Here is a 26,503-nt window from a genome sequence, read left to right as displayed (position 1 = left end):
CAGCTGCCCTGCGCATGTCTTGCTAAGTAGGAACCTAATGCAAAGTACCAAAGACTTCAATTTTACGAAGTTTTAAAAAACACCTAAAAGTGCTTTCAGTAAAAGAAAAGAAGTCTGGCTTTGAAGAGGCTATAAACGGGCACCTTCTCCAGGTTCCCTGAATGGGAAAAGAGTGCATTCATTATTTCACAGGAGGCCTTTGAACCACTGGCAGAGTCAGGCTCAGGCAGCATACATGGGTAAATGGTATTATACCTCAGTACACCAGCAGAAATCAAGTTCACATGACATTCAGTGCGATCAACCAATTACATAGCTGTATAAAGGAGAAAAAGATCAGACCATTTTCTCTTACTGATATTTTTCCATTCTTCCATTAGATGATACAGCAGATCATTTGTGTACAGATTTACAGGCAAGGAAAGTAATCATTAGAACATGGGCATTTAAAAGGAAATAGATAAACAACTTAACCATATTTTATTTGACTGCAGCTTATTTAGACAGCTTGTACATTTCATAACCCCAATGTTCTTATTCTCTCCAAAGGATAAAAGGACAGAATATAATCCACTCAAAACAGCAGTCCAATATTTTGAGATACACTTGATATTTTATAGATACCCATCCGATACCCAAACTCCAAATATAATTTATGGTACGTTTATACAAGACTTGAAAACCTTTTAACATAGCACTCCGTTTTTGTGATGACTTGCGGTGCACTGAAAAATAGTTGTGATGCACTACTTAATGCCAATTAAATTATGTCTATTTTTTCTGAAAGTGATGAACCTGATGGTTTCTCTCCCTTCTTGTTTTAAACATTGTAATGCAAACATCCACTCTGACATATGTCAGCCAACAGCAGTGTTTGGGCAGCATAAAGAAGTTAAACATAAAAGTAACTTAATACCAACTCCATAGTTCAGATTTGTCAATGCAAAAAAGGGGATGTGTCTTAGCAACAGACAAGAAAAGTGAATGATACTTTTCTAGATTCTGTTCGAAATTCTATTCAAATTAAGCTTTCACAAGGCTCTCATCCTGCTGAAAATACATCACATCCATCCATGACATCCAACCCCATGCAGCAAAGTGAGGAATATACCTGTATCTCTGAACACCAACAACATGTACAGCTTCAGTATCTTCGGTGGTGAACTGTGTGTTATACAGTAGCAATATTAGGATTTTGTAGACATTATTCTTTTAAAAGAAAGGCACACCCATTTTGCTCAGTATCCTGAAAGTTTGCATGGTGAAAGTTGCTTCTTGCTTTAAACAGATGGAATTGTATTTGATTTTAGAATGCACAACATGACAACTGTGGCACCACCTACCTGAAATATTAAGCTAGTTTCTAATGTGCTTTTAAGAAATCAGAAAGCCCCTCTGCTTTAATATTAACCAATAGAAGACTTTTATGCTGATGTTAAAACCAACAGAGAAGCAAAAGAAATACTGCATTTGCAGTTTCCATTACTTGACCTTGTACAATGTGCAACAGTTTTTAATAGGATGTGGAATTACTTTCTTCTGAACCACTGGTTCAAATGAGCCAGAACAGTTCTCCATTTTGTAGGCCACTAAAGCACCTATGTGAAATTAGCCTATGGTCAGGATTTAGTTTACTAATATGTGATGAAATTTTACCTACAATTGGCACCTACCAACAGACAGGAGAGATGACAACAGACTCATCCCTAAGAGTTGTCAATTGGAACAAGTCTGAACTGCATTACAAGGTGGAAACACTGACGTGAACCATGTTGAGTTCGTTCTGTGAACAGCAGATTACTTCCATTTATCTTGCTGGGATTCTGGCACCATTTTAGAGCTCAAAATTAAGTTTTAGAAATGGATAAACGAAAAACACTAATGGTGTCCACAGGGAGAGAACGCAGGAGTGCCAATTTAAAATTACAAACTCACACCTTTATTTTCAAATACAATTCACAATTTTAGAACATGGGGAATGCTTATCACCATGTGAACATTCGGTCTGTGCAAAAATCAGGCTGACTTTCCTTCAAATCCAGTTTTCCTTCAAGGGGACCTGTTCCAAATGTTACTGGAGGTAGGGTTTGTAAATGTACAGTAATTAACAATTAAAAACATTACTCTAACCAAACCCTAACAGACGCAGTGTAGTAAGGCAAATTTGAGGATTATGCACAGTACAGAAAAGCGGATTCATTGAGAGTTCAGCCTTTTTCATGGGTTACCTAGGTTCTTCCAGTTACATGAATAAGCCAATAGCACAGTGTTTTTTTTCCCCAAAAGTGAAAAACAGCTCATCTATAGACCTAGTTATACATCTCATTGTTCAAACAAGAGTGTAGACATAGTCTAACTAGTGAATAAATTGATGGCTTTTGGTAAAACCCGTGTAAGCCCACTTTAAAAAAGGGAAGTCCCTTCCCCGCTGAATTTATTGTGGATAGGGGGAAGTGAAAAAAGAAGGATCCCCTGATAACTTAACTCAGGTAAGTTTACAGAAAATGAGAGCAGCTAAAAATAGATACAATGCACCTTGAAATTTATTTCCAAGATCAAAAAAACTGAAGATTGAAGCATTTTAGAACACTGAAGCAAAGCAAACCGAATCTGGAAAAAAAAGTCCCAACTATTTTAAAACAGCTGTTTTTCAGAGTGCCGAGTGATAAATTTGATTAAATAAAATCATACCAATTTACATTATTTTTCTTTTTTTTCTTTTCTTTTTTTCTTTTGTAAAAAGTCCCTCACTTTTAAAGAAAAAGTGCATCCAAAACCAGCAGAAATTTGCTGGTAACATCAGGTTCTCTTTTAGCAGCTACTCAAGGTTTTCAAAATAGCTTACACTTCTTGCTATAAGAAAAGAAGGGCCTTCCAAACCCTTGTCTGGGAGAAATATCCAAATTATAAAAATCTAAAATAATTTATTATCAAATCCAGAATTTAAATAAAAGCAGAAAGTTTTCTTGCAGAGACAATCGAAAAAGGTAAAAGAAAAAAAAAAAAAGCATGCACTCAAAAAAATTAAGAGGTGAAGACAAATATACTTATCTATACAGGCACTGGCAGACGCAATTTAAATTGTTACCGTTACTCATTGTAACACACACCCCACCCTACAATACATTTTTTTTCATTCACTAATCACTGAGGTACCAATATTTAAGAATGGATAATTCAATATGGAAAAATAAAACCTAAAATTGAAGCCTTTTTTCCAGAAAACTATGGCAAGTTTTGTATGAAATGTTAGTATACTTAAGAGAATTTTACAATCTACATTGGCTTTTTTTCTGGAACCAAACGCTGTGTTCCACATACAGGTTCTTTGATAAAATGTTCACTGTGTACGTAATACAGTCAGTAGACTTGCAAATGAACGAACGTATCTTGGCTATCAACTGGCACATCCTGCTGGTACCAAAAGAACTTGAAGTTTGAAACAATCTGGTTTAATTCAGAACAAATGTGCCATGCCAAAGTGCAACAAATATGTGCGACACTCAATGAGACACTGACAGATAAGAGCTGCATGGAAATTACTAAGTCCACCTGCAAAGCAATTCTGTACAAATTGCAATGCATGCAAAGGACAACTCTGCGCTGTTGGGAAGTTGGTTGCTTGACGTGGTGGTTTCTTTTAACGCAGCCATAGTTTAAGACGCAGTGCATCAACTCCATTTAAATAGTATCTGAACAGCCTCTTATCCCGCACAAAACCAAGGTTTTCATAAAGTTTCAAAGCAGACTTGTTCGTGATTTCTGTTTCCAAGACAACCTTTAAAGAAAATAAAAAGGCAAGTCATTTTTGAGATTTACATACTTTCAGAAAAATATTTACAAAGCAATCTGATCAGATTTAAAGCTCTACATTAAACTGGCCACCTATAATTACTGTATCATCAAAACAATTTTGCAATCGATGTTTTCTTCCTGTTAATAACTGAGAAAGAGAAACAGTGTTATAAGTTCAACAGTTATGCAACAATGATTCATGCTTTGTACAAATAAATTTCACCTTATATCAAATTGCCACTGACTGCCTCAAACGTTACTTCAATCAAATATGTGATAGTTGGAATGTCCCCACTGAATGGCTAAGAACTCAAGCTGTGTGTTACTAAGTCAGCTGCTCGGGTGAATAACTTAACTGTTATAAGCTACTTACAACTAAGCAAAGCCATTTTTCTATTTGCTCAAGTTTTACTTTGCAATTAAACAGATTTGGCTACATATCCAAATTTAGCTTTCCATGAACATTTGTTTGAATAAATATTTGCATGAACATTTACTGTGAAAACTCTAAACAAAATTCTAAGCAGCTCAGGCCCTTACAAAGGCTTTCATATTATAAGGGGAAAACCCTGGGTGTCATACATTTTGCCATACACTACCCCCAGCTATTCCTAGTACAGGTCTGGAAGAGAACAAAAAAACCCTTCTTCTTGCTAGTCTGCTAAGCACTGGCAATGGAGGGACGAGTCATGGGTGTTACAGTCAAGGTATAAATTTAGTGACTTTCTCCAACTACAAGTTACACCACGAGCCATAACAGCTCCTGGCAGCCCCAGGCACAGGGTGGACAGGAGAAGGAATAGCAACAGAACAAAAGTTGGAAGTTAGTGTTGCTTCTTCAGCTCTTCTGAACAAAAACCTGGCCCTCCAATCCAGTCTTGTAAAACTGACACACATACATTATTCACTTAATTCTAGTGTTAGACTGGACTTTTAAGCATCAAATGTGGTTCAGGTTCAAGAATGCACTGAATGAAGATGAATCAACAGGCCAACAACTACACCATGTATCAATCTATGCCCAACTTTACATATGAAATACAAAAAAAGCCAACCCCCCCCAATACTACAGTGATGGCGATAACATAAAAAGACAATAGAAAATAAAGACACCTGTATTTAAATTTTTGCAGTGAGCCAAGAACGAGCTCATGAACCAGCTAACATTTCTGAACTGTAGTATTTCATACCTACTACAGTTAGAAATGGTAACAAGCAGTGTCCCCCCACAAGGTAGTACAGTAGAAACAAAAAGAAAAATAACCCAAACACAACAGGGCCAAAGTACTAGACCAGCCCCTTTTATTTACTTCAAATGTAGCTACCACAATCTCTGAAATGTATGTACAGAGGTGTAGTAAATACCCATTCATTTTACACACTTTAAACTATGCTTTCAAATCTAAAACCTTCCGACCACATATCCCAGCCATCCATCCCTACACATCAATCTCCCAATGGATAAATCATGTCCAGAAATGTAATGATTTTGGGTTCTAAGAGACCAATGGAACATGCATAACAGGAAAACTGAAAAGGGAGAGGCTAAAATAGTTTTTTAAAAAGAAACCTGAAATAAGATTTTATTAATATATAAAAAGACCAAAATCTTTTCAATTTATTATTTTTAAAGTAGGGTGATTAAAATATAAAGGTCAGTTTGTTGTATCTATATTCTTGCAATGGGCTAATTCAGATTCTCTGCCTCCTATGAAGAACAAGATATTGAGTTTATGTTTTTTAATATGCATCATTACCTCACTGGAATCCTAATATCACGACTTCTAACTCAACAAATTTGCCCTACAATTTTTAATCAATTCAAATTAACTGACTTCCAACTTTTGTCTTGTTGCTTTTTCTTTCCCTACATTATAAGGTACAATGAATTGCTTCTCAGCTCAGATCAAAATAAAGCATTTATGCTGGGCAAGAAATACAACTGACAAAACTAGCACTGAAAATGAAACTTGCTTGAGCTTTGTCTACAAACAGCATTCGTCTTCATTAAAGTTTAGTAATTTGGTAGAGTAAGATAACATGCCGGTGCCCAATTGCAAACCTGCATGTTCATGCTATTAGCCTGGAAGGCCTTGGAAATTGCTCTCCACTCTTTTTGCAAGTCACCTATTTAAAGGAGTACTTAACTGCTAAAATTCATGTTTGCCAAAACCCCAATTATTCAAAGAGCTCGCTTTCAGGATGACACTATGTACTAACAGTTTGAGATCCCTATTATAAAAACGCAGTAATGCTTAACGCAAAGACAGATAAGTCCTGTGATGTAAAGTGTTCGTTTGATCACACAAAAAGATAAATTGTCTCACGACATGAATACAGTAGTTACTGACAAAACTAAGTAAGTTAATAAGCTTTAAATTTTAAGAATGTTAGAGCCCTTTCAGAAAGGCCATCAGACGTTAGTATACGTGGCTGTAGTAGCCCTGTCTAGGTTCTTTTATGGCTGTGCAGTCTTGGGATTCAAGTATTTTTTCTCCATATTTCTCAAATGGTGAAAATGGATGCAGGAAAAGGGATTAAGTGATCAGTACAGAGCAAGTGACTGGTGCATCCAAAAATAGAACCCAGTTTTGTTAATCCCTGATGGAGCCCTGTCCCTGCATTATGCAGGAATGCTGTTCCCGACCGTCCAATAGCAAGCTAATATTTGAAGACCAATCTCAATGACAGCATGAAAATGAACAAGTACCATATTTACTCAAATCCAAGATGACATTGGATTTAAGATGTTCTCCCAATAATTAAATTTTTTTATATAGAAAATGTATACGTGTGTTATAATTTTCCAGGTATCAATTCTAATTACTGGAGTGTCATCTTAAATTCACCCCTGCCTCGCTACAACTGGGAAAGGCAGCCCTCTGCATACTTCACCCTCCTTCCCTTTGCAGACTGCTTGCCCTTGTGCCCACCCAGTGCCTGCTCCCTGAAGCCTCTGCTCCCCACCTCGACTGTCAGATACTGTTCTGGTTCCATTCCCTCCCAGGGCATGGAGCACATGGAAGTGCAACCCTTGCCAGGTGGCAGCTGGAGCTGTCACCACTGCTGATTAGCTGGGCAAGGGACAGTTTCCATGTGCTCCATGCCCTCGGAAGGAATGGGGCTGGAGCTGGAGAAGCATCTGACAGCAGTAGGGGCTGGGGAGGTGAAGAGGCTGCAGAAGCAGGCGGGAGGGGGTGCACGTGGTTCCTGTGGTTCTGACTCTGGCCCCAACCTGGGCTTGGTACCAAAGTCAGAGCTCCTGTAGCAGCTACTTGCCACCCCCCACCATGCCTTGTACTCAAATCCAAGACAGAGGGCTCCCCTCTCCCCCACTGAACGGGAAGGGAAAAAAAAAAACCAAACACACCTCATCTTGGATTTGAGTAAATATGGCATATCGTTGAAAAGCTTGTTAAATACTGAACTGACATCTTGTAAATGTTGCGGGGAATAAAGCCCCTACTCATCCTGCCTGAACACTGATTTTTTCATGGATGCTAAAAACATATCCTTGTATGTAAAGATGGACCCAGCTGTGCAAAGACTGTTCTTCTTCCTGTGTGTCGTTTCAAAACCAAGCCCAATATGTTCAGTGATCTCACTCACATATGTCCTATAATCCCCCACAGCCAGTATGCTTTGCATGTACAAGCACGCCTGGTAATCCCTTTAATAACCTCGAATAATCTCTGCCTCTATCTACCTGCATCAGTACTGCCTGAATTAATTACGATGATAGCACTTTCTGCAGCAGGGGCAGCTGCAGAGGAATGTGCTGTGAAGGGAATGGGTGGCTCAGTACAGCTTGATGCCTCCTGATCCTCTGGGTTGTTCTGGGCTGGGGCACACCTTCCCAAGCCAGATGCAGCCTCTTTATGACCCATATTGCTGTATGGGGGCAAACAATTTAGTAAGTTTCTAAGACCATGCTTTCTCTGAGCAATATGAAATACCACCGTATCCATCCTCTACTACATACAAAAAAAATGAAACAAGACTAGGGCAGATATCATGACACTAACAGACAAGAGTAGAGAAATGTTAATGTGTCATTAAAGTTGTATTCCCAGTTAAAGCAGCAAAGGGCTATGCTTTTTCTTATTCAGTAGGCATCAAAGTGGATTGACTTAAATCAAAGTAAGTTTGAATTATCAGCTTTAATCATGTGATTGATTTTTATGGCTCCCCCCCAATCGTATCTGCACTGTGTTTTCTTACAAGAAATATTGATTCTCATCAGTCAATAGCCATTAAAATACATTGATAAGTACAGCTTTTACACTAAATTTAGCACACATTTGCTAATTGGAAAGATAATGTATACGTGAAGAATCACTCATTTACATAGTTCAAACCTAGTTGCATTAATTTTACATTTTCTATTACAATAGAAAATACTTTTTATTATTAGCTTAATCATTTTTCTTACTTGCGTTAAGTTGTATTTTGATGAAAACTAGAATTCAGTTAAAATACACAAAATCCCAAATCTTAAAACTTTTATCTGTTAGATAAACTTTCTTAGATATCAACCATATTTAATAGGCCTGTACAAAGTGGCTAGTATTCACTTTGGATTTGGCCAATTCGGGGGACAGTGATTCAATTTGATGATTTGAATCGCTGTCCTGAATCGATTTGGCTGAATCACCCAGGCCCATCCCCAGCTGGCTCTCCCGGCCCTGGCAATGGCTTGCCCCTGCTCCTGGCACTTGGGGCCGGGGGGAGCACTGACTCACCAGCTTCTGCTGGGCAGGGGGGCAATCCCCGCTGCCCCCCAGCTCCAGCCCTTCAAGGAAAAAACCCCCAGAAATCCTACACTCGCCAGTTCCTGCCTGGTGGGGGTAATCCCCGCTGCCCCCCGCTACCCTGTGCCATGTGGGGGGCTCTTCCACAAGCCCCCTGAAGCCCCGAGGCTACAGCAGGAGCCAGTGAGTCCAGGGTTTTTTTCTTTTTTTTTAAAGGGCTGGAGCTGAGGTGGGCAGCCATGGGGGGCCTGAGGGAGCTGGGGGGCTCATACAGAGCCCCCCATGCAGCATTGGGTAGTGGGGGACAGTGGGGATTGCCCCCCTGCATGGCAGCGCCCAGCAAGTCAGGGCTTTTTTATAAAGAACCAGGAGCTGGGGCAGCCATGGGTGGGGCTCGGGGAGCAGATGGGATGGGGCCTGCAGGGGTCCCCTCACGGTCTCTTCTGGCCCCCCCCACACACACTTAGGATCTCCAAGTCTGCTCCAGCTCCCTGCTGCAGTGACTGGGGACTGCCCAAATCATCGAAGCTGTCCAAATCTTTTCCTAAGTTTGGGAGAGCTTCAAATCAATTTGAACCTTTTTTATTGGTTCCCTGATTCGATTTGAATTTGGAGATTCAGCCACTGAATCGGGCCGAATCAAATCAGCATCTGAAGCTTCACACAGCCCTACTATTTAATGTTTTGGCATTTTAAACTGATTTATTAAACAAAATGAAATATCTGTAGTTCCCAATGACCCCAGTCTTTAATATGTTAGGTCAGCTAAATCACCTCCTCTCACACCTAGTTTTCATTCAGAGATTTGAAGAGATAAATCAAGCCTTCCTGCTTTTTCAGCTCCAAACTTGTTTCTCCACTTGGAGCTAAACCAGCTGAATAAACTGAATCAAAGAAAATATTCTCTGAACCAGCAGAAGGGAGTACTACTGTAAGATGCTTGTTTAGTATTTCCACAAAATAGTCCCAGGTGCTTAGCCAGTATCTTCTACTAGTTCAGTGATCTTTCTCCAAAGCTACAGCAAAGATGTATTGTTTATAAAATTGTATAGATATAATTTCTGACTATTTTCAACAGGACTACTTTAAAGAAAGAAAAGTGTACTCCGCTTCCCCTCCCCCCAAAATAATGTTTTTACCCACCCAGCACGATGCCAAGGAGTCTCACTAACAAAAATGGGCCCTGGCTAAAAGTTGTTGTGAATGCTAGGTGCTTCAGGCCACCTCTACAGGTGCATGGCGAAGTGCAATTGTGGGATCGCACATTAGAGCCAATCACACCTTACTGCCAGTGTAGGGGAAGCCTGATCTTGGACTTCCCCCCTGCATCAGTCAGAAGGAGGCTCCCACGGCTGAGAGCCCTCTTTGCGCAATTACCTCCCAGTCTGGGGGCCAGGCACAGCTGGGACTAAGAATCTTGTACTCGACGGGGCTCTTGGTCCCGACTACCTGTGTGGGTTTCACGCACCCCTAGGCCCTGGGGACTGCAGTTGCTGCAATCCACTGGGCCCAGGGGGTTTGTGCTGGGCATGGTGCATCCCTGAAGCTGGGAACCCTGTCAGCTCATGTGGCTCCCAGCTGAAAGGGAGTCCCTGCTATGTGTGCACATTAAAGTTCTATAGCAACCAGCTATAAAGTTCATAAAGATTTTCGAGGTCTAACTTTATAACTGGTTGGGGCTTTTTATTATGATAGCTATTCTACCTATGTAGCTGGTCTTAAGGCAACTGTGCAATTAATAAGTTAATTGTGTGATACCTGTAAGGTGTAGAGGGGGCCTCAGTGCAGCTTTTCAGGAAAAGTTGATATTCCCTCTCACATTTGCCAGAATATTACTGGGAACATTGCAGCTCTTTCACTTTTGTTAAAATACTAATTTTGAGAAGTTTTAAAGGGGTCTCCAAAAAAGTTAACACGTGTTTTAAGTGCACAGCTGAACTTATCAGAAGTTGGGTCCTTACTTGCTATGCACTGTGTATTAACAGCAACAAGTAAAAGTGAGCAGTTATTTTGATTTTATTTTGCTATAATTTGGGGGGTGGGGAGGAACACCTAAGAATAGTAGTAGAGATACTGGAGCTATCTAGATGGAGAAAGACAAATCACAATACTGTACAACTTTCATACTTGTCTGGTTATATATATAGAATAAGGGTTCAAATCTCATTTTTTTCTTAAAATTATCTGTGACCTGGGCTCCCTCGCTTATCAGTGGAAACACCGGGCACTAGTAATGAGTTGCTGCCTGGATTTTGCAAACCCTAGCAATGAATAAAAGAGTGTGGACACATAGGACCAACCTGTTTAAATGACATTTAAACTGCAAGCAACCAGACATATAAGCCAATGTAGAATGGTTTAAACCTTCTGGAATTTTTCAAAAGTACCTGGATAATTGAGTGTTATTTTGAACTGGTTCAATGTTATGTATAGACACCAAGCCTTCTATAACTAGCGTCTGCCTGGTCCTACAGGCATCTCCACCCTGCATTGCTCATTATCACCTCAGTCCCCCCAAAACCTTTCACAGCCGCTGGCTGCTTTAGTACACAGCTAGAACTCTACTGCCCTACCTCTATTGCATTCACTTAACTAAAGTCTATGGCATGGCAAAGGCTAGGTTCTGCCTATGGTGTCTGTCTTATACTGTAGCTTTAAGAGAACACTTTCCTCAAGGTCCTTCAGTTGCGGACAATGGACCCCCCCACTCTGCAGGGAGGGGTGGGGGAGTGGGCTTCCTAGATGCCTGCTTTTGGGTTTCCAGGAGGCTGTAAGGTTGGTAGGCAAATGGCACCTTTAACTGAAAACATTCATCAGTTGCCAGGGAGGAAGAACTGAGCCACAGTACAGTGGATAATACCAGACAATGGCTGTCAATTCCATGCTCAGTTATAGTTTCATAGTTTCTAAGGTCAGAAGGGACCTGAGCAGATCACTGAGTCCGACCCCCTACCATGGCAGGAAAGAGTACTGGGGTCAAACGACCCCAGCAAGGTGTATATCTAGCCTCCTCTTAAAGACCCCCAGGGTAGGAGCCAGCACCACTTCTCTTGGAAGTTGGTTCCAGATCCTAGCCACCCTGACCGTGAAGTCGTGCCTCCTGACGTCTAGTCTAAATCTACCCTCTGCCAGCTTGTGACCTTTATTCCTGGAAGTTAATGTGAAGTGGCCCATTAATTCTTAACTGTTCCTTGCCCTCTTTACTGCACCCCCACCACCTATCCTGCCCCAGATGTGCCAACCTGCACACACACATCCCTATGCAACTGCTGCCAATGCACATTAATTGAGCAGCTTTCAAGCAAAACCCCTACCTACCTGAGCACCCCCCTCAACACTCACCACTCCTCCAAATCGTCCTAGGACATCACAGACTGTTGTTGATTACAGGCTATGGAAGTAAATTGAGCAACTTTGTAGGAAAGTCCCTTTAAAAGCAAGATGCAGAGACCCCAAACATACCCCCAAGGCGCCCAGACCCCTATGGAAAGCAGAAGCAGGGGTTCAAGTAGTCCCCCCACCAGCATATACGGGCACCTCCAGTTAGGGTATCAGTACGGAGATGTCAGTAAAGTGCAGGAATGGTCTTCACTGAACTCAGTGTTAGTGAGAAGGGGGAGCAGAAAATTGCAGTTGGGCAGGGTACTCGCCACCACCCTCTGGTGGCAGTTTGCTAGCATAGCAGTGTCTAAAAAATGACTGTTCCACTTAAAGCCACTGGCTGTGTTCAGATGTCACACCTCTGACCCAGGACAACTGCGAACTGGTTCCCACTCAGTAACATTCTTTGAAGACTTCAATGTTACCCTACATCCATACCCTAGGACTTCTGCAATTTATTAGGAGGTTCAAGCAGTTAAGCCGATATTGTTGCATCACAAATAGCTTGAAGGAATCTCCAAAATGTAAGATTGGTGCCAAGGAAAAAGAATATATGAAGATGTGCTTACCACATTGCTGGAGATAGTGGGTATATGGTGAAAGAAAAAAAAATTATGATCAAATCGTGATGAAGCCCAACAATGAGACATTTAGCAGGGACAGTATTCATTTTAAATATTTTATTTATATTTAGATTTTAATATTCCACCACTAATCTACCAGGCCCATGAGCCAAGGAACTGGAAATTCGTATTACATTTTACACAGAGAAATGAAAAGAGCAAAAGGCTAATTTAATATGGACAAACAGGGCTTACAAGGGTAAAGGTCACACGATGCCTTTATATGCATGTCTTATTTTCTCTAATTTACAAATAAGTTTCAAGTGGAAGGAAGAAAAGGTCTTATGGATAACAACAAGGTGCCCAACACAACTCTCTGCACCTTGGTTCCCAGTTTGTAACATGGGGATAATGCTATCTTCCTACCACAGCGGTGTTGCAAGGGGAAAAAAAATACAGATAGTGAGGTGCTAATATATTGCAAGAGTGGCGGGCCAGGATAGCAATATTCTATATTATTTGTGATTGATTAACACATTCAAGGCCACTCTAGAGATGAGCAATGGCAGAGTGACCAGAAGTCAGGAAATACTGAAAGGGATTTGAACTAGGTCAAAGTGCATACAGTGACAGAATCAGGAAGCAGATTTCAAAAAGAAAGGATCCTCCAAGACAGGCCTGTCCAAGATCTGGCCTGCAGGGCTCCTAACGGGGCTGGGAATTCAGGGTGTGGCGCACCGCTCATTGTCCAGTTATGAAGCCCTACAAGAGATCCACATCAGTGGCAGGGGGACGAACAACAGCTGTGTTAATCCTTGCATCATCAGATATGGCCAGTAAGGCACTTTGCATTCCAGATCCAGTTCATGAGAAGACCTGAACTCTGGATGCAGCCTGGGGGGCCATAAGTAAGTTTGTCACCCCTAGTATACGACAACTCATGAAGCTACTTTACCGGAATATAAAATTACTTTCCAAGCTGCAGTATGTGTCAGAGCACGAAAGTTATAATCATGCAAGTGGTACAAAAAAGGAGATATGAATACTATGCAGCTATTCAGGGTCCTGGAGAAGAGGACAAAGTTTAAATAAGCTACTGAAAGAAATCAGACACCTGTGCATAGATTCAAGGATGGGATAACATGGTACATGGAGAGAAAGAACACACCATACCCTAGAAAATTTATTTGAAGAAAGCTGTAGTTTAGAAGTGTTCCCCAAGATACCTTTTATACTGCAACAGTAGAGGCACAGATTACAAGAGAAAAGGCTGGCTAACTGGTGACAAGCTCAGGGTTCAGTGCTATGGAGCAGATGCAAGAGAGCAGTGGAATATCTAACTGGACTAAATAGAGTGGTGTGTGAGGAATGTTATTTTCTCCTCCCTGCATCATATCCAGACTTACTAGTAGCTTTCTACATATTCAAGAAGTAATGCAAGCTCTCATTCAGTTGGGGGAAAAAAGAATGTTAAGCTTTAGATTTGATTTTTTACAATGCTGAAACTGCCACCCCGAACCCAAATCTTCATTACTATTCTACTATTGTAGAATTACTTCATTACTAATCTTCTACTATTGTGATAATCCTGTTATATGATAGAGCTTTAACTTAATTTATTTTTTAATAAATTTGATGACAGTCTGATAAGAATATGTTCCAGTCTTACACTAGATACCATTTCAGAGTTTAACCTCATGTATTCTGAATACAACGAAGCATTAGGTGGAATAATCAAGCCAGAAATTCTAGAACAAGTTTTTATTATTCAGTAGCCTTTATTTGTCGATTGCTTTAGAAAGATCCATGCAGTGAAGTCTGACAGTTATTTAGTGAAGCAAAATATTCAACTGTTTGGACATTTTGCATTAATATTTCCTAATATTTTCAGACATAAAATTTAGTTTGCCTTTTTTAGGCTATTCTTGCTCCTACAATATATAGGTAAGTTTTTTACAGCAAAATAAAATGTCCAAAAGAAAGCCTATAAAATAAATCCATGAGTGCAAAGAACACTAGAGTACTCTCTCAGAAAGACTGGATATAAAAATCTTACCTCATCACAATCTCCTTCAACCATGGCATAAATAGCTTTCTTAACCAAGTTTGTACCTGGAATACAGATTTTAAACATTAAAAAAAAAAAAAAAAAAAAAGCAAAATACATGTATTGTGCAAGAGGTTTCAGTTCAAGCAGGCTTATATGCAACTAACACATACCCCATGCCCACCCCTGCAAGATACTACATAATAGTAATTTTTTACAATACTTAAAAAATGCACTGCAAATCCATTGTCTGCTTTTAAGCTCGAGCATTAAAATTGCCAGTAAAGACATATGGAAATTCATTTTGAGTGTAAGATTGCTGTCTTTAACATTGTAACAGGCTTCTAATGTTTGCTTAACATACCCTCATTTTACGTGACAAAGAATCCCAAGACCAAATGAATTCCTTTTCGTTGCAATTATGCTTGGAAGCCACTCTTGAACTCATCTGAAGAAAATCATTTTCTTGCAAGATAATTTGTCTTAAAGTGGGGGGACGAGGAGGGAGGGAGCTCAATGCAGAGAGACCATATATTTAAACAGTCTCTCATAACGGTTGCCAACTAACCTAGACACAGAGCAATAAATGCGTGTTGTACAAAGACTGAAGCATGCCGAGGATAAGAAGCTGCATCTTTTGGGTGGCCTCATTCTTTGTGAAAAATTACATCAAGAGCTACAGAGGAAAGTACAGGAAAACACCAATTTGTTTTGTTTTTATTAAAAACCCCCCCAGATGTAGCCAATACAGTTTGGTAGTGCAGAAGCAGACAATCAGAGGGAAAGAGAAGGGAAAAAGCCATCCCCAAATCCATGTTTGTGGGCATGAAGACAACACACAGCCATTCCTTTGTGCTCCTATGAACTGAAAACTATGGTTGCCTCCTACTTGACCATGCTTAAAGGGGGTGAGAACTTCTCTCTATCCTCTTTAACCTGCTCTACAGAAACCCTGTAACAGAAGCCATTGCTGGCTCCAGATTCTTAAATCTGGAAGTGTGTTCAGATTTTACATTATTAAAATTTTCCAATTTAATTAAAATGTTGGCAAAGTGCAACTGTAGACCATCTGATCACTTGCGACACCATCTTCTTTTCCTATGAGTGGTGAAGGGGACAAGAGTAGCAGTTCCACCATACTTATTGCATTCCCTTGTATTTTCCCAGCTATAACTCATTTTCTGTTCTCCACAAACAAAACAGGAATTAACAACATGCAAAGTGAGGATCTGACACATTACAAATTAGTGGCAAAGAACATCCTTGTAAATGTCAGCTTTTAAGGACACTTTACTTAAACAGGTACTTCAATATGGATAATATATTTCAGGATGGCTTATTTAAATGGGCAGATCAACACCTAATTCAGTAAGTGCAGATACCACAGATCAGCAGTTCACAATCAGTGGCAGAGGTACACTGGTGATACACAGACAATCTGCCAGGGGTATATGCTTTAACAGATTTATTATAATTACTTTATATGACAAAAATTTGCTGGTGGTACTTAAGGTTGTATCGTTTTAAACTGGTGATGCGCAATCTGTCAGTTTGGAACTGTGGCCTTATATTGAAAGAAATTCTTGGCATGAAGGCTTATTTTCCAAAATTGGTACCAAATCTGTATGACTATTGGAAATGTGTTTGTTAAGTAAGCATGCAGTAATTGCCCACGTAAAGGATCCACATGGGATGGTAACGGACTGAGGGGAGCCAGAGAAAATAGAATGGAATGGCTTGCCTAGATAGCATGTAGAAAGGAAGGTAGTGGCAGGTGTGTGCATGCACAAGAATACAAGCACTTGCTTTTTCCTGCTTTTTAGCAATATAATTTACAGAGGAAATTGAGGTTTGTGGCCACTTTTCTTACTAACCCAATACAATACTTGCAAGATTTTACATCAAGAAATTTAAGAGTGCAGTGACTCCTATCCTAAAAGGCCACACATTAAGTGTTCAGAGATGGTTTCTTGGGAGACCAAAGAAATAAGATTTTTCTTGCAAGATAATTTGTCTTAAGGGGGGGGGGAGAAAGGCGGGGAAGGTCAATCCAGAGAGACCATATAGTTAAATAGTCTCTCATAACAGACAAAAAAATTCAAATAAGCAGGAAAGAAAATGCTGCACTTTTAATGAAAAGAAGAGTGGCATTAGCTAACAGCAGCTATTGCAAGTTGTAAAATACAATTTGTGATGCACTAGGAAACGTAGTTATATTCAATTAATTCAAGAAAAAGACTGCTTGCTTGTTTTCCCACAACCTCTTTCACCTCTACATAGAGATAATATGTTTTGCAGCAGCAATCTACTCCAGAATTTACAAGCATCTCAGCAGGGCTATTTCCCTTTTAAAAAGAAAATAAAATAGCTTACCAATGCCTTTTCTTCTGTATTTGGAATCCACTGCTAACATGGCTATATAACCTCTGCGAAACATCTTTTTGTGCATATCCAACTTGCAGACAATGGCACCTACACACTCTTCACCTACCATGGCCTTAAAAACAAACAAATATCTGTGTATATTTTCAGCATGTGATATACAATGGGAGCAAAACCAGCAAATATTTGTTTGCATTTTAAATGAGACTTGCATATACAAAAGTAACAATTATCTGTTTGCATTATGAAACTGTATATAGAATTCCAGCAAACCTTATATCCAAAATACAGATAAGAAACTAACACAATTTTTAAAACAATGTAACAACCTAATATAATCCTAGTAATTTTTTCTGGTCCACATCCTCCAGTCATTTCTGACAGCGTTTCAACCTGTTTTTTTATACACACAAATCCATTAATTTGAAGCACTTATTTCTGCAGGGTTTTTTTTAAACTTAAGTTAAAAATTAAGTCAAGGCTGCCTCATCTGTAAAGATAAGAATGTAAGAAATAATTTAACCTATTTTTGTAGACAACTTCCATTTCGCCTTATGAAAGTCATCATGGATGACATGTAGCTTAAAATCTTAGTGCACCTTTAACTTCAAGACCATGATGGCTAGGGACAGAAGTTACCAGCATAAACCAGTATAAGTGATCCAAAACCAGTTCAAATCTGTAACTCAACAGAAGTTCAGCGCATATAAACCACTTTCAAAATGGCCACACTGGACAAAGATAAGCCTGGATGGATGGATATCAGACTTAACTGAATTAGTTTAAATTAGTGTATAGAACTTCTGTCCCAGATCCCCTCCAGATTCAAGTTAACTCACAATCTCCCAGCATCCCAGAATCCTTTGTACCTCTCCTGCAAACTCCCCCTTGAAGGGTGGGCAGGTTAGCCTTGGCCCCAGCTGTCTGCTCCAGCCAAGCAGGGAGGCATGCTCTATCATCCCCCTGCTTCTGGCCTGAGCCACTGCAGGCATGTAGCTGCATTTCCAGAATCAAAAGTGAATGCCTGTTCATTTGCTTATTGGTTCAATCTACACATCTTAGACTAACCTGCAAAGAGTGAATTAATCCAGCCTTGGGATTTTTCACCGTCTGTACTTAGCCAATAACTCATGATCTCTAGTATTTTCGTATTTTAAAATTCCCACTTTTAATTGCATGTAACCATTTTTTCAGGTAGTTCTATGCATTTCAAGTGAATTTAAGAAGTTTCATTTATCAGTCAATCCCAGTGACACTACAGTGAGAAGTGGAATCATGATAACCAGGGATCCTGGTTTCCCATGTACTGTGGAAAACCATGGGCTTTCCTCTTTAAAGGAGAAAATCATGAGAAATGGCAGGTTTCCCCTTACAGGCTGGCAGCCTTCCAGCCTGCAAGGGTTTGCTTGGGGCTGGCGGGAGTGGGAGAAGGGCAACTGAAGGCATGGGGCACCATGTGTATGCATCTCTGGGAGAGGGGAGGGGAAGAGCTGGGGGAGGGTCAGGGATTGGGGACTGTCCAGGGGATGTGTATGTGTAGGTGGGAGGGGTGTGGTGCATTGAGGGGATGTGTGTGTGGAGGGTGGGGAAAAGTATTTGGGTGCTGGTGCTGGGATGGAGCTGGGGAGATCTGAGGCAGTGCTTGGTGGTGCCAGCAAGCCGAGCCCAGCTCCATGCTGTTGCCAGAAGGGTCCACCTGGCGGCACCTGCCCCTCCAGTAGGGGGAAGAGGGCAGGGGGGGGTTGCCTTTCAGGAGCACTGGGGAGTTGGGTAGCTAGACCGATGGCCGGTGCCCATGCTATCAGGGCAGTGGGGCCAGGAGACGCTGCCCAGGAAGGGAGGATGGGGGGAAGGGAGGACCATGGCTAGGCTGCCTGGCACAGCTTGGCACAGGCCTCTTGTACTCCTTGTTCCAGCCTGCACTGGGGCTGGACTCGCTCTGTGCCACCTGCAGGAGCGACCGCAACCGCTGCACTCTGGCCTGGTTGGGATGGGGCCTGGAGCCCCTCACTGCTCTCCTGCTGCCCACAGCATGGCCTGGATCAGACCCACGCTCCACTTCATGCTTCTGCTGTGGACCGCAGCGCTGTTCTCTGCACCACAGCTCCAGCCACAGCACAGAGCAGCGTGTTGTACCCCAGCCGCTGCCTGTGCGTCCACGTACGGTGCACTGCATGCACCTCATGCTGAAGGCCAGCCCCACAGATGACCATCCTGTGAGTCCACATGTGGCTGGGTGGGGCAGAAGGCTGAAAGTCAGAAGGAAAGGCACGAGCAGGGCTGGGGACGCTATGGCTTGGAACTGGGGAGCACCAGGGGGAGTGGCGGCCTGTGGCTTGGGAGTGGAGGGCACTAGCAGGGCAGAAGACTGTGGGTTGGAAGTGCAGGGCACTAGCATGGCAAGGGGAGTGAAGGGGACTGCATGTTGGGAGTGAGGGGCAACAGCACGGGCAGGGGCAGGGCACCAGCATATCAGGGTTGCTCAGTGCCACAAAGCAGCAGGCCGGACCACCACAGCTGGACCCATGTCCTGGTAAGCAAAGGGAGCAGGAGGAGCTCCGATTTTCCATGATAAAAAAAACCAACGTCAAACGCCAAAATATATAGGTATTTAGAATTTATTTTATTATAAAGATTGAGGCACTGGGATGCTTCCAAACTGCTTTAAAATTGTAAATATACAAATAAAACATTGTGTTCAACTGATACCTATATATATAATGGCGTTTCATTTTAGTAACGGAAAAAAGCAGATTTTGGGGGTTTTAATGAGAGAATTTGGGATTTTTAAACAGAGAAAACCAGGATATCAGATGGTAACTTAGTTGCTTTGAAATATTAAAAACATTTTAAAAAGAATGCTTACAATTTTATACACTCAAATGTTGCTGTGAACAAAAGTGGGACAGAAGGATATGCAGTATATTCACTCTGAATGACAACCAGTACTGGGCCAAAATGCATTCAGCAAAGAATGAGGGTGATAAATTAAAATTAACCGGGAATTAGTTTGCTCTACAATACCCAAATCTGCAATCCAGACAAACTGTTTAAACAGCCTTACTGTAAAGAGTGGGAAGGGGGTGAAGGGACAGAGGAGGGTGGGTTAGGGTTGAGAAACAGTCAGCCTACAAGTTGTTTTGGTTTGCCTTGAAATGCAAATGGAGTTGATTTCTTTCAATTTCTTTAAAAGAAAAAAAAAACACCCCACCCACGCTGAGATCTTGTATGCCAAGTTTCAGCCCAAGGCAAGTTTTATATGTCTCAGCTCAGCCCCTGAGAAATACAGGGAGTTAAACTGGAAGCGCCATCAGACTCTTAATAGCACTGCTATAATTATGCAGAGTACCTAGCTGTAACCTCACACCACGCTTTAGGAATGGAGTATAGTCCTCCTGCTCTGAAGAGAACATGGTGCAAACTGCTGCTCACAGGAATCAGGCAGAGAATGTCATAGATAACATACATGGAGTGCATTGTAAGAACTGAAATTTTAGATAAATTGGGGGGGCAGGGAAGGAGGAATGATGGATCATATACCAACATTGCCTTTGCTTAAAAAATGTACTGAAACTTTTTATCGGGAAAAAAATAACACCACAAAACTTTGCACTACTATTTATCAGTTTATGGTTGTAGTTACTGTCAGAAAACTGTGGTAAGTAACAAAATATTGACATAAGGAAAAACTTCTTTACTGTCTGAGACCCCAAGGCCTGGAATAGACTCTCCCCAGAGGTGGTGCAAGCACCTACTCTGGACTCTTAAGAAATATTTGGATGCTTATCTTGCTGGGATCCTTTGACCCTAGCCTACTTCCTGCCCCTTGGGCAGGGGGCTGGACCTGATGATCTTGCGAGGTCCCTTCCAGCCCTAATGTCTATGAAACCTAAGAAAATATCATGGTGCATAACTTTCAGAAGGCAAAATGACCCATTCCTCCAGCCCCTACCTAGTCAATTCTGCCAGTGACTGGGGGGTGGGGAGAGCAGAGGGTGCACAACATTTGCATAAGGACTGCAGGCTCTGGCTCTTATTGGTTTCTTTTCCCCTTAGCTGAATATAAACCTAATCCAGCACGTAAAATGGATAGTTTAGTTCCCAAGTGTTCTGAATGAGAAACTGAAACTTCAGAAAATAAATGGGAAAAAAGCATAAATTTTACGTAAGTACCACTTGGGAAATGATCATTAAGATACAAATTATGCTTTCAAATGTGTAATTATTACAGCTTACTCTGAAATCCCATGCAAGTTCCTACTACCAGGACCTGGCCCTAAGATACCAAAAAACAAGTATTACTTATTACGAGTTCTAATAAAGTGTTTATACTTTGAGATTATTTTTTGGAATCTGTCTAAATTCTCAGAAGAATGATTAAACTGAACTAAAGTATGCTACCTGGATTTTAAGCAAGAAACTGTAAATATTTAAACAAATTAGACAGAATCTCTTCTGCATATGTCAAAAATTATTATGGAATTGTCTGCATCTTGCCTTAACACTGTTCACGCAAGAACCACAACATCACCTTTTACAACAAAGCAATTAATATTCATTTCAGCAGGTAAGATAAAATTTTACTGCTGAGGTCAAAGGCTAGAAATATTTTTCAAAAAATACTTCTCTGTTAAAAAAAGAGATGCAGTCACTAATACTATTCCCTGAAACGTTTGTACCTTTAAGTGAACAATATGCAACAGAGACTATCATCCACCTATCTAAATCCATTCTAAGTTATCATAAAAGCAGATCTACCTGGACCTTTTGGATCCCATCTAGCTAGTGTCCAAGTATGCAAAGGAAGGTAAAGCAGTGGTTGTTAGGGCACTAGGCTGAGACTTGGGAGCTATCACAGACTTCTGCTCTGAGCTTGAATAAGTCACCTTAGTCCTCTACATGTCTTAATTCTCACCTGTAAAATGGGAGTAACAGTAATTCCTCTTTCACAGTAACATAAGTGAACATAATTACATTAGAGATTGTGAGGCACTGATACCACAATGAAGGGGACCACAAGTATTTCCAAAAGTCAGAACAAGTCTTTCAGTTAAAAATTTCTATACCTACATCTTCATTTTCTACACTTCTGTCCCCCTCACAAACTGATACGGCATGATAATACTTTCCAAGAGGTTTTATGTATAAAATACAAAGAGTGTTTTGAGATTCTTGAATAAAATATGATATAGAAGGGCAAGGTATTAGTTGCAATCATAGAATCTCAAAATGTAGTCATTTGAAATTTATATCCCACACCAGTAATCACTTCCCTGGCATTATGAAGAAATTCTCTTTAGAACTTGTTACAGGTACAGTATATAGCATAAACACAACTTTGTGATTAGCAACAACAGAGGATAAGAACCCAAAAACAACACAGATGTGGGTACTGTTTTTACTGATATGTGGAAAGGGAGGACTAACAAAGATAGATGGAAATCTACTTCTACTAAAGTACCATTGCTGAATTCTAAATATTTGGACCTATATTAAGGCTTCCTAAACATATACCGTACAGAATAAAATGCTTTGCAGTCACTTTCCCAAACACCTGAAGGCAATAAAAAGCAACTGCCCCCCCCACAAAGTTACAAAGAAGTGACAAATATTTTTAAACACACTCACAATTTAACATGGTGGATTAACGTATTGTTCTGATTAAAACATGAAAGACCAACCGGGGGCAGGGGGGCAGCGGGAAGCCAACCTGTTCTTTGACAAGCAATTTTCATACTTCATCTATAAAATTATCAGCACTGAAGATAAATTGGATGTATGGAGATAAGAATAAGAATCTAAATTTGGATTACTATTCTTTCACAGATGGCCAAAATTGAGTTTTCTAGTTGCAATTAGGGATTGAATCCTGTAATAGGAACGGCCTAGCATTTTGTCTTGCAATAACCCAAGCAATGCAGCCAAGGCAACAGCGTGTTAGATAGAACTATTGGTGAATTAAAATGTACACCACTCAAATATAATGAGGGAAATAGTTCAGCAGCAGAGTTGTAATCTAACAGGGGAACTTGAAAGTTCCTGATGATTTCCCACCATTGTCAATTGCTTCTAAATATGAATCAAGAACAAGATTAAATTTTCCTTTGCATCAAGGCTATCCAAGTATTCCAATTAATCATCTAACTTCCTAGACAGGGCCTGTTGAGAAAGTGCTGTTCCTTTAAGAGCAGTACACCACCACATTCAAAATGATTCAGTGAAAGCAAAGAATGACTGCAGATCATTCAGGGAAAATGTGCTATCCTGCTCTTAAATGATGTCAGCACTTTACATTACATTACGAAAGCCACCTCTTTTGTGCATGAAAAGGGGTTCTTTATATCAGCAACTCACCACAGACAAATGTATTCCTAGACAACTTTTAATGAAGTTGACTTGAGTGATCTTAAAGGAGCTGTAGCAGTACCTTACAGCATTTTCTTAGCAGCATGAATCTGGCTGCACGTGTAGAAAAAACACTGAAGCCATAAGGCATAAGACAGGATGTTTTGATGCAGGGGGGTCAGCCCATCATTCTTTCTGTCATCACCCTGATACCATTCATGCCACTTTCAAACCCCTGCTCCCATGTCAAAGATTTGTTTCAGGTTCTTGCTAGGTCTCAAATTTTCTAATAAAGTTATGTATTTATTGGTACTGGACAGTTTTACAGTACAGTAAATCTTCAAGACTTCCTTAAAAAAAAACAAACCATGCATAATGGAACCTCTGCTGTACATGAGATATGGACTCATTACATTGAGAAGCTTAAGATAACCCTTTTCCTGAATTCTGAAAAGTTTCTTTTCAATATTTGTGGCCTTTTTATTAATCAAACAACACTGCTATATAACAGCAATATTTTCAGTTCAGTATCTGCTTTAGACTACATCTGAAGCCATATATCCCTTAGACAGGGAAGGTTAAGATTTTTACATGAGCCATACGTCTTACACTGTTCTGTGATACATAAGGACAGAAAATATAGAAGAGATATTTGCATTAACATTGCCAATGTAAGTAATCAAGCTTTCTTGGTTTTTTCAGGGCTTCAAACTAAAAGAAAAAGAAAAAAAATTACTGCTGAAAGATAAACCTGAGTTCGCTTCTCCCACCACAGATATTGCAAAACTACTTAGAAGACTTCATATTTCAGAGCACTCTATATCAGTAGATTCAAAACTGGTGGATAAACCATACATTATTTGTCCAGATTTTTATATTTTTAGGATTTTTTTGAGACATCACTGGGTCTGCATGCCATTGTCCTTTTCACAAAATGATCTTCCCAAATCACTCTGTCAAGAACTGATCTACAAAAACTAAATGATGCATCTAATATGGTTATGCTGTATTCAACAGTGCCTTTGGGCCTTACTGATTACAGCTGAGACATGCAGGCTGCTGACAGACACAAAAAAAATTCAAAACCACACTTTACCAGAAGGGGAAGCATGCTGGTTTGACCTGCTCCCACAGCGTCTGTATAGATCAGGTGCTTTAGTGGGGCTTTTTGGCACTTTTATTTGATAGCTGATTCAATCAGCTATCAGATAAAAATTCCAAAAAAGGTTCTGCTGAAGCAGCCGATCTATACAGATGTTGGGTGACCCGGGCCCAACTAATGCAATGCCTCTTTTGGGCATGTGCTGCGCACAGTGCAGGGACGTGCTGAGTTTTAACTAAAGCACCTTTTCTTGGGGGTTTTTTACATCTGTAAATAGACTCAGTGTCCCAACTCAGTATCGTGTGTGCACACAGATTATTTCTAATTCACATCACACAAGTGTTTTAAAAAGGGCTGGGATTATTTGGTATAAAGACAAGTCTAGATGCACATCAGGTAAAGGCTTAACATGATTTTACAATAAGCAGCTACAGCAGCCTGCTGCCTATAGCTCTTGTACTATTCTACACAGAACCGATCATCAACTGGGGTTCCAGCGTTTAACATCACAGCAAGTGTCAGAGGTTCACATAATATAAACTTTTCTTTCTCTTACATTGGCTTGGCTTTATTTGTGCAAAGCTTTATATGTTTTACACAGCTCCCTACAACCTTCTCTACTCCCTTTTTCAGGACTAAGGTGTGCACACAGCGTTGGAAACCCTGAGACAGCCAGTTAAGTTGTGACAGAGATTAAAATGGAAGTCATACACAAAGTTTAAAAACATAACTCCTGTATACCTCACCATTACGTTTTTCAACCCATTACTCCTTTTTTGAATCTAATAATTGGGCTTGTATTGTCGGGAAAAGCATGCAGCCTTGATTAAGGCATCAAGTAGTGAACTCTCCGTTAGCAGGGAAGTGCCAAACAGCTCCACGTATGCTTTTAGACACATGAAAACTCACATAAAGAAATTCAAATACGCACCTAAATATTTGCAGGCCTAATCATGCAAGTATGGTTCCCTAGCCAGCTTATATAGATGTGGAAGTTCGCATGTATAGACTGCAACACCAAGATTTTCACCATGAAAGTAGCTTTAGAACTTGCTTCTTTTAGACAAAGATTGCCAGCCATTGACAAACAGACTATTGGAACAAAACTGACAGCCAGATACCAAATTAGATGCATCGTTAGCACAGTATAGCTATCCTAACCTAGCATGACACTGCCTAGATTTCAGCCATCCTGCTACTTGCTGCACTGAGAAATACAGCTGTGCATAAGCTGCATTTTAAAGTAATCGGGCAAATCAAATAGCGTGAGATCTGCGAAACTTTGATTCCCCTATCCCTCCCCATTATATCCGTAAAACAAATCCAGATGGTTCAAAGCGACTGACTTAGTTCTGCTTTACGAAGGCAATGCCAGCATTACCTTACTTATGCATGTGCGCAAAGCACTATTTCAATTTTTATAAAGGTGGCAACTGAGATAGGAAGAGACGAAGCGAGCAGCCGCTGGTCGCAAAGCTGACGTCAGAAACGTGACCGTAACCCGCAAGCTCCGAGGCCCTGTGTTCAAACCTGACCGCACGCGCACATGACAGGGCGTGCGACTAAAAAAGCAGGCGTGCCTCAGCAGACTCATCCAAAGGGAGTTTCCCCTTAGCCCCTGCTCCCTTCCCCTCCCCCGCCGCGCCCGGCACTTACCAAAAAGCACAGCTGGGGCCAGTTGTGGATAAAATACCTATATGTGTAAATGGAGTAGGGTTCAGACAGATCTTTGGTGATCAGTCTCATGATATCGGGCATCTGCAGCTCGGACTCATATCGCACGTATCCTATCGTGGGGTCCTCCTCGGGCCGAGAGTCCGTCTCCGAGCCTTTCAAGCTGCAGCCGGCGGCTAAGGACCGGGTGAGAAGCAGCAGGGGCTCCTCTTCCGCCTCGTCCTCCTCCTGCTCTTCTTCCTCCCCCTCCTCCTCCTCGGGCCCGCTGCCCCCCGCCAGTCCATTGCGGGCGGCCCCGGCGGCGGGGGGCGCAGTCCTGCCCGGCGGGGGGAGGTGGTTGGCGGCGGCGACGGGCCCCTCCTCGGCGCTCAGCACCTTGCTCTTGAGGGAGGCGCGGAGGCGGCGCAGCTCGGGGCTGAGGAGGCCGTTGAGCTGATGGTTGTGGTGCGGCGGGTGCGGGTGT

At 41.1% G+C, this 26,503-nt stretch overlaps 1 protein-coding gene across 1 annotated transcript; it reads right to left on the bottom strand.

Annotated features, from left to right (window-relative positions):
• Positions 1-461: 461 nt before the first annotated feature.
• On the bottom strand, positions 462-26,502 carry NAA30 (N(alpha)-acetyltransferase 30, NatC catalytic subunit; the record flags this gene model as incomplete). The annotated part of the gene is made up of 4 exons (XM_019551167.1): positions 462-3,778; positions 14,547-14,602; positions 16,911-17,034; positions 26,023-26,502. Coding segments are annotated over 4 exons (798 nt in total), but the record flags the coding sequence as incomplete, so codon positions are not given.
• Between the last annotated feature and the right edge of the window lies 1 nt (position 26,503).

The sequence above is a fragment of the Crocodylus porosus genome, unplaced genomic scaffold, assembly GCF_001723895.1.
Source record: "Crocodylus porosus isolate Cpor-Errol unplaced genomic scaffold, CroPor_comp1, whole genome shotgun sequence".
NCBI lineage: Eukaryota > Metazoa > Chordata > Crocodylia > Crocodylidae > Crocodylus > Crocodylus porosus.
This window is presented reverse-complemented; position numbering and strand designations above follow the sequence as displayed.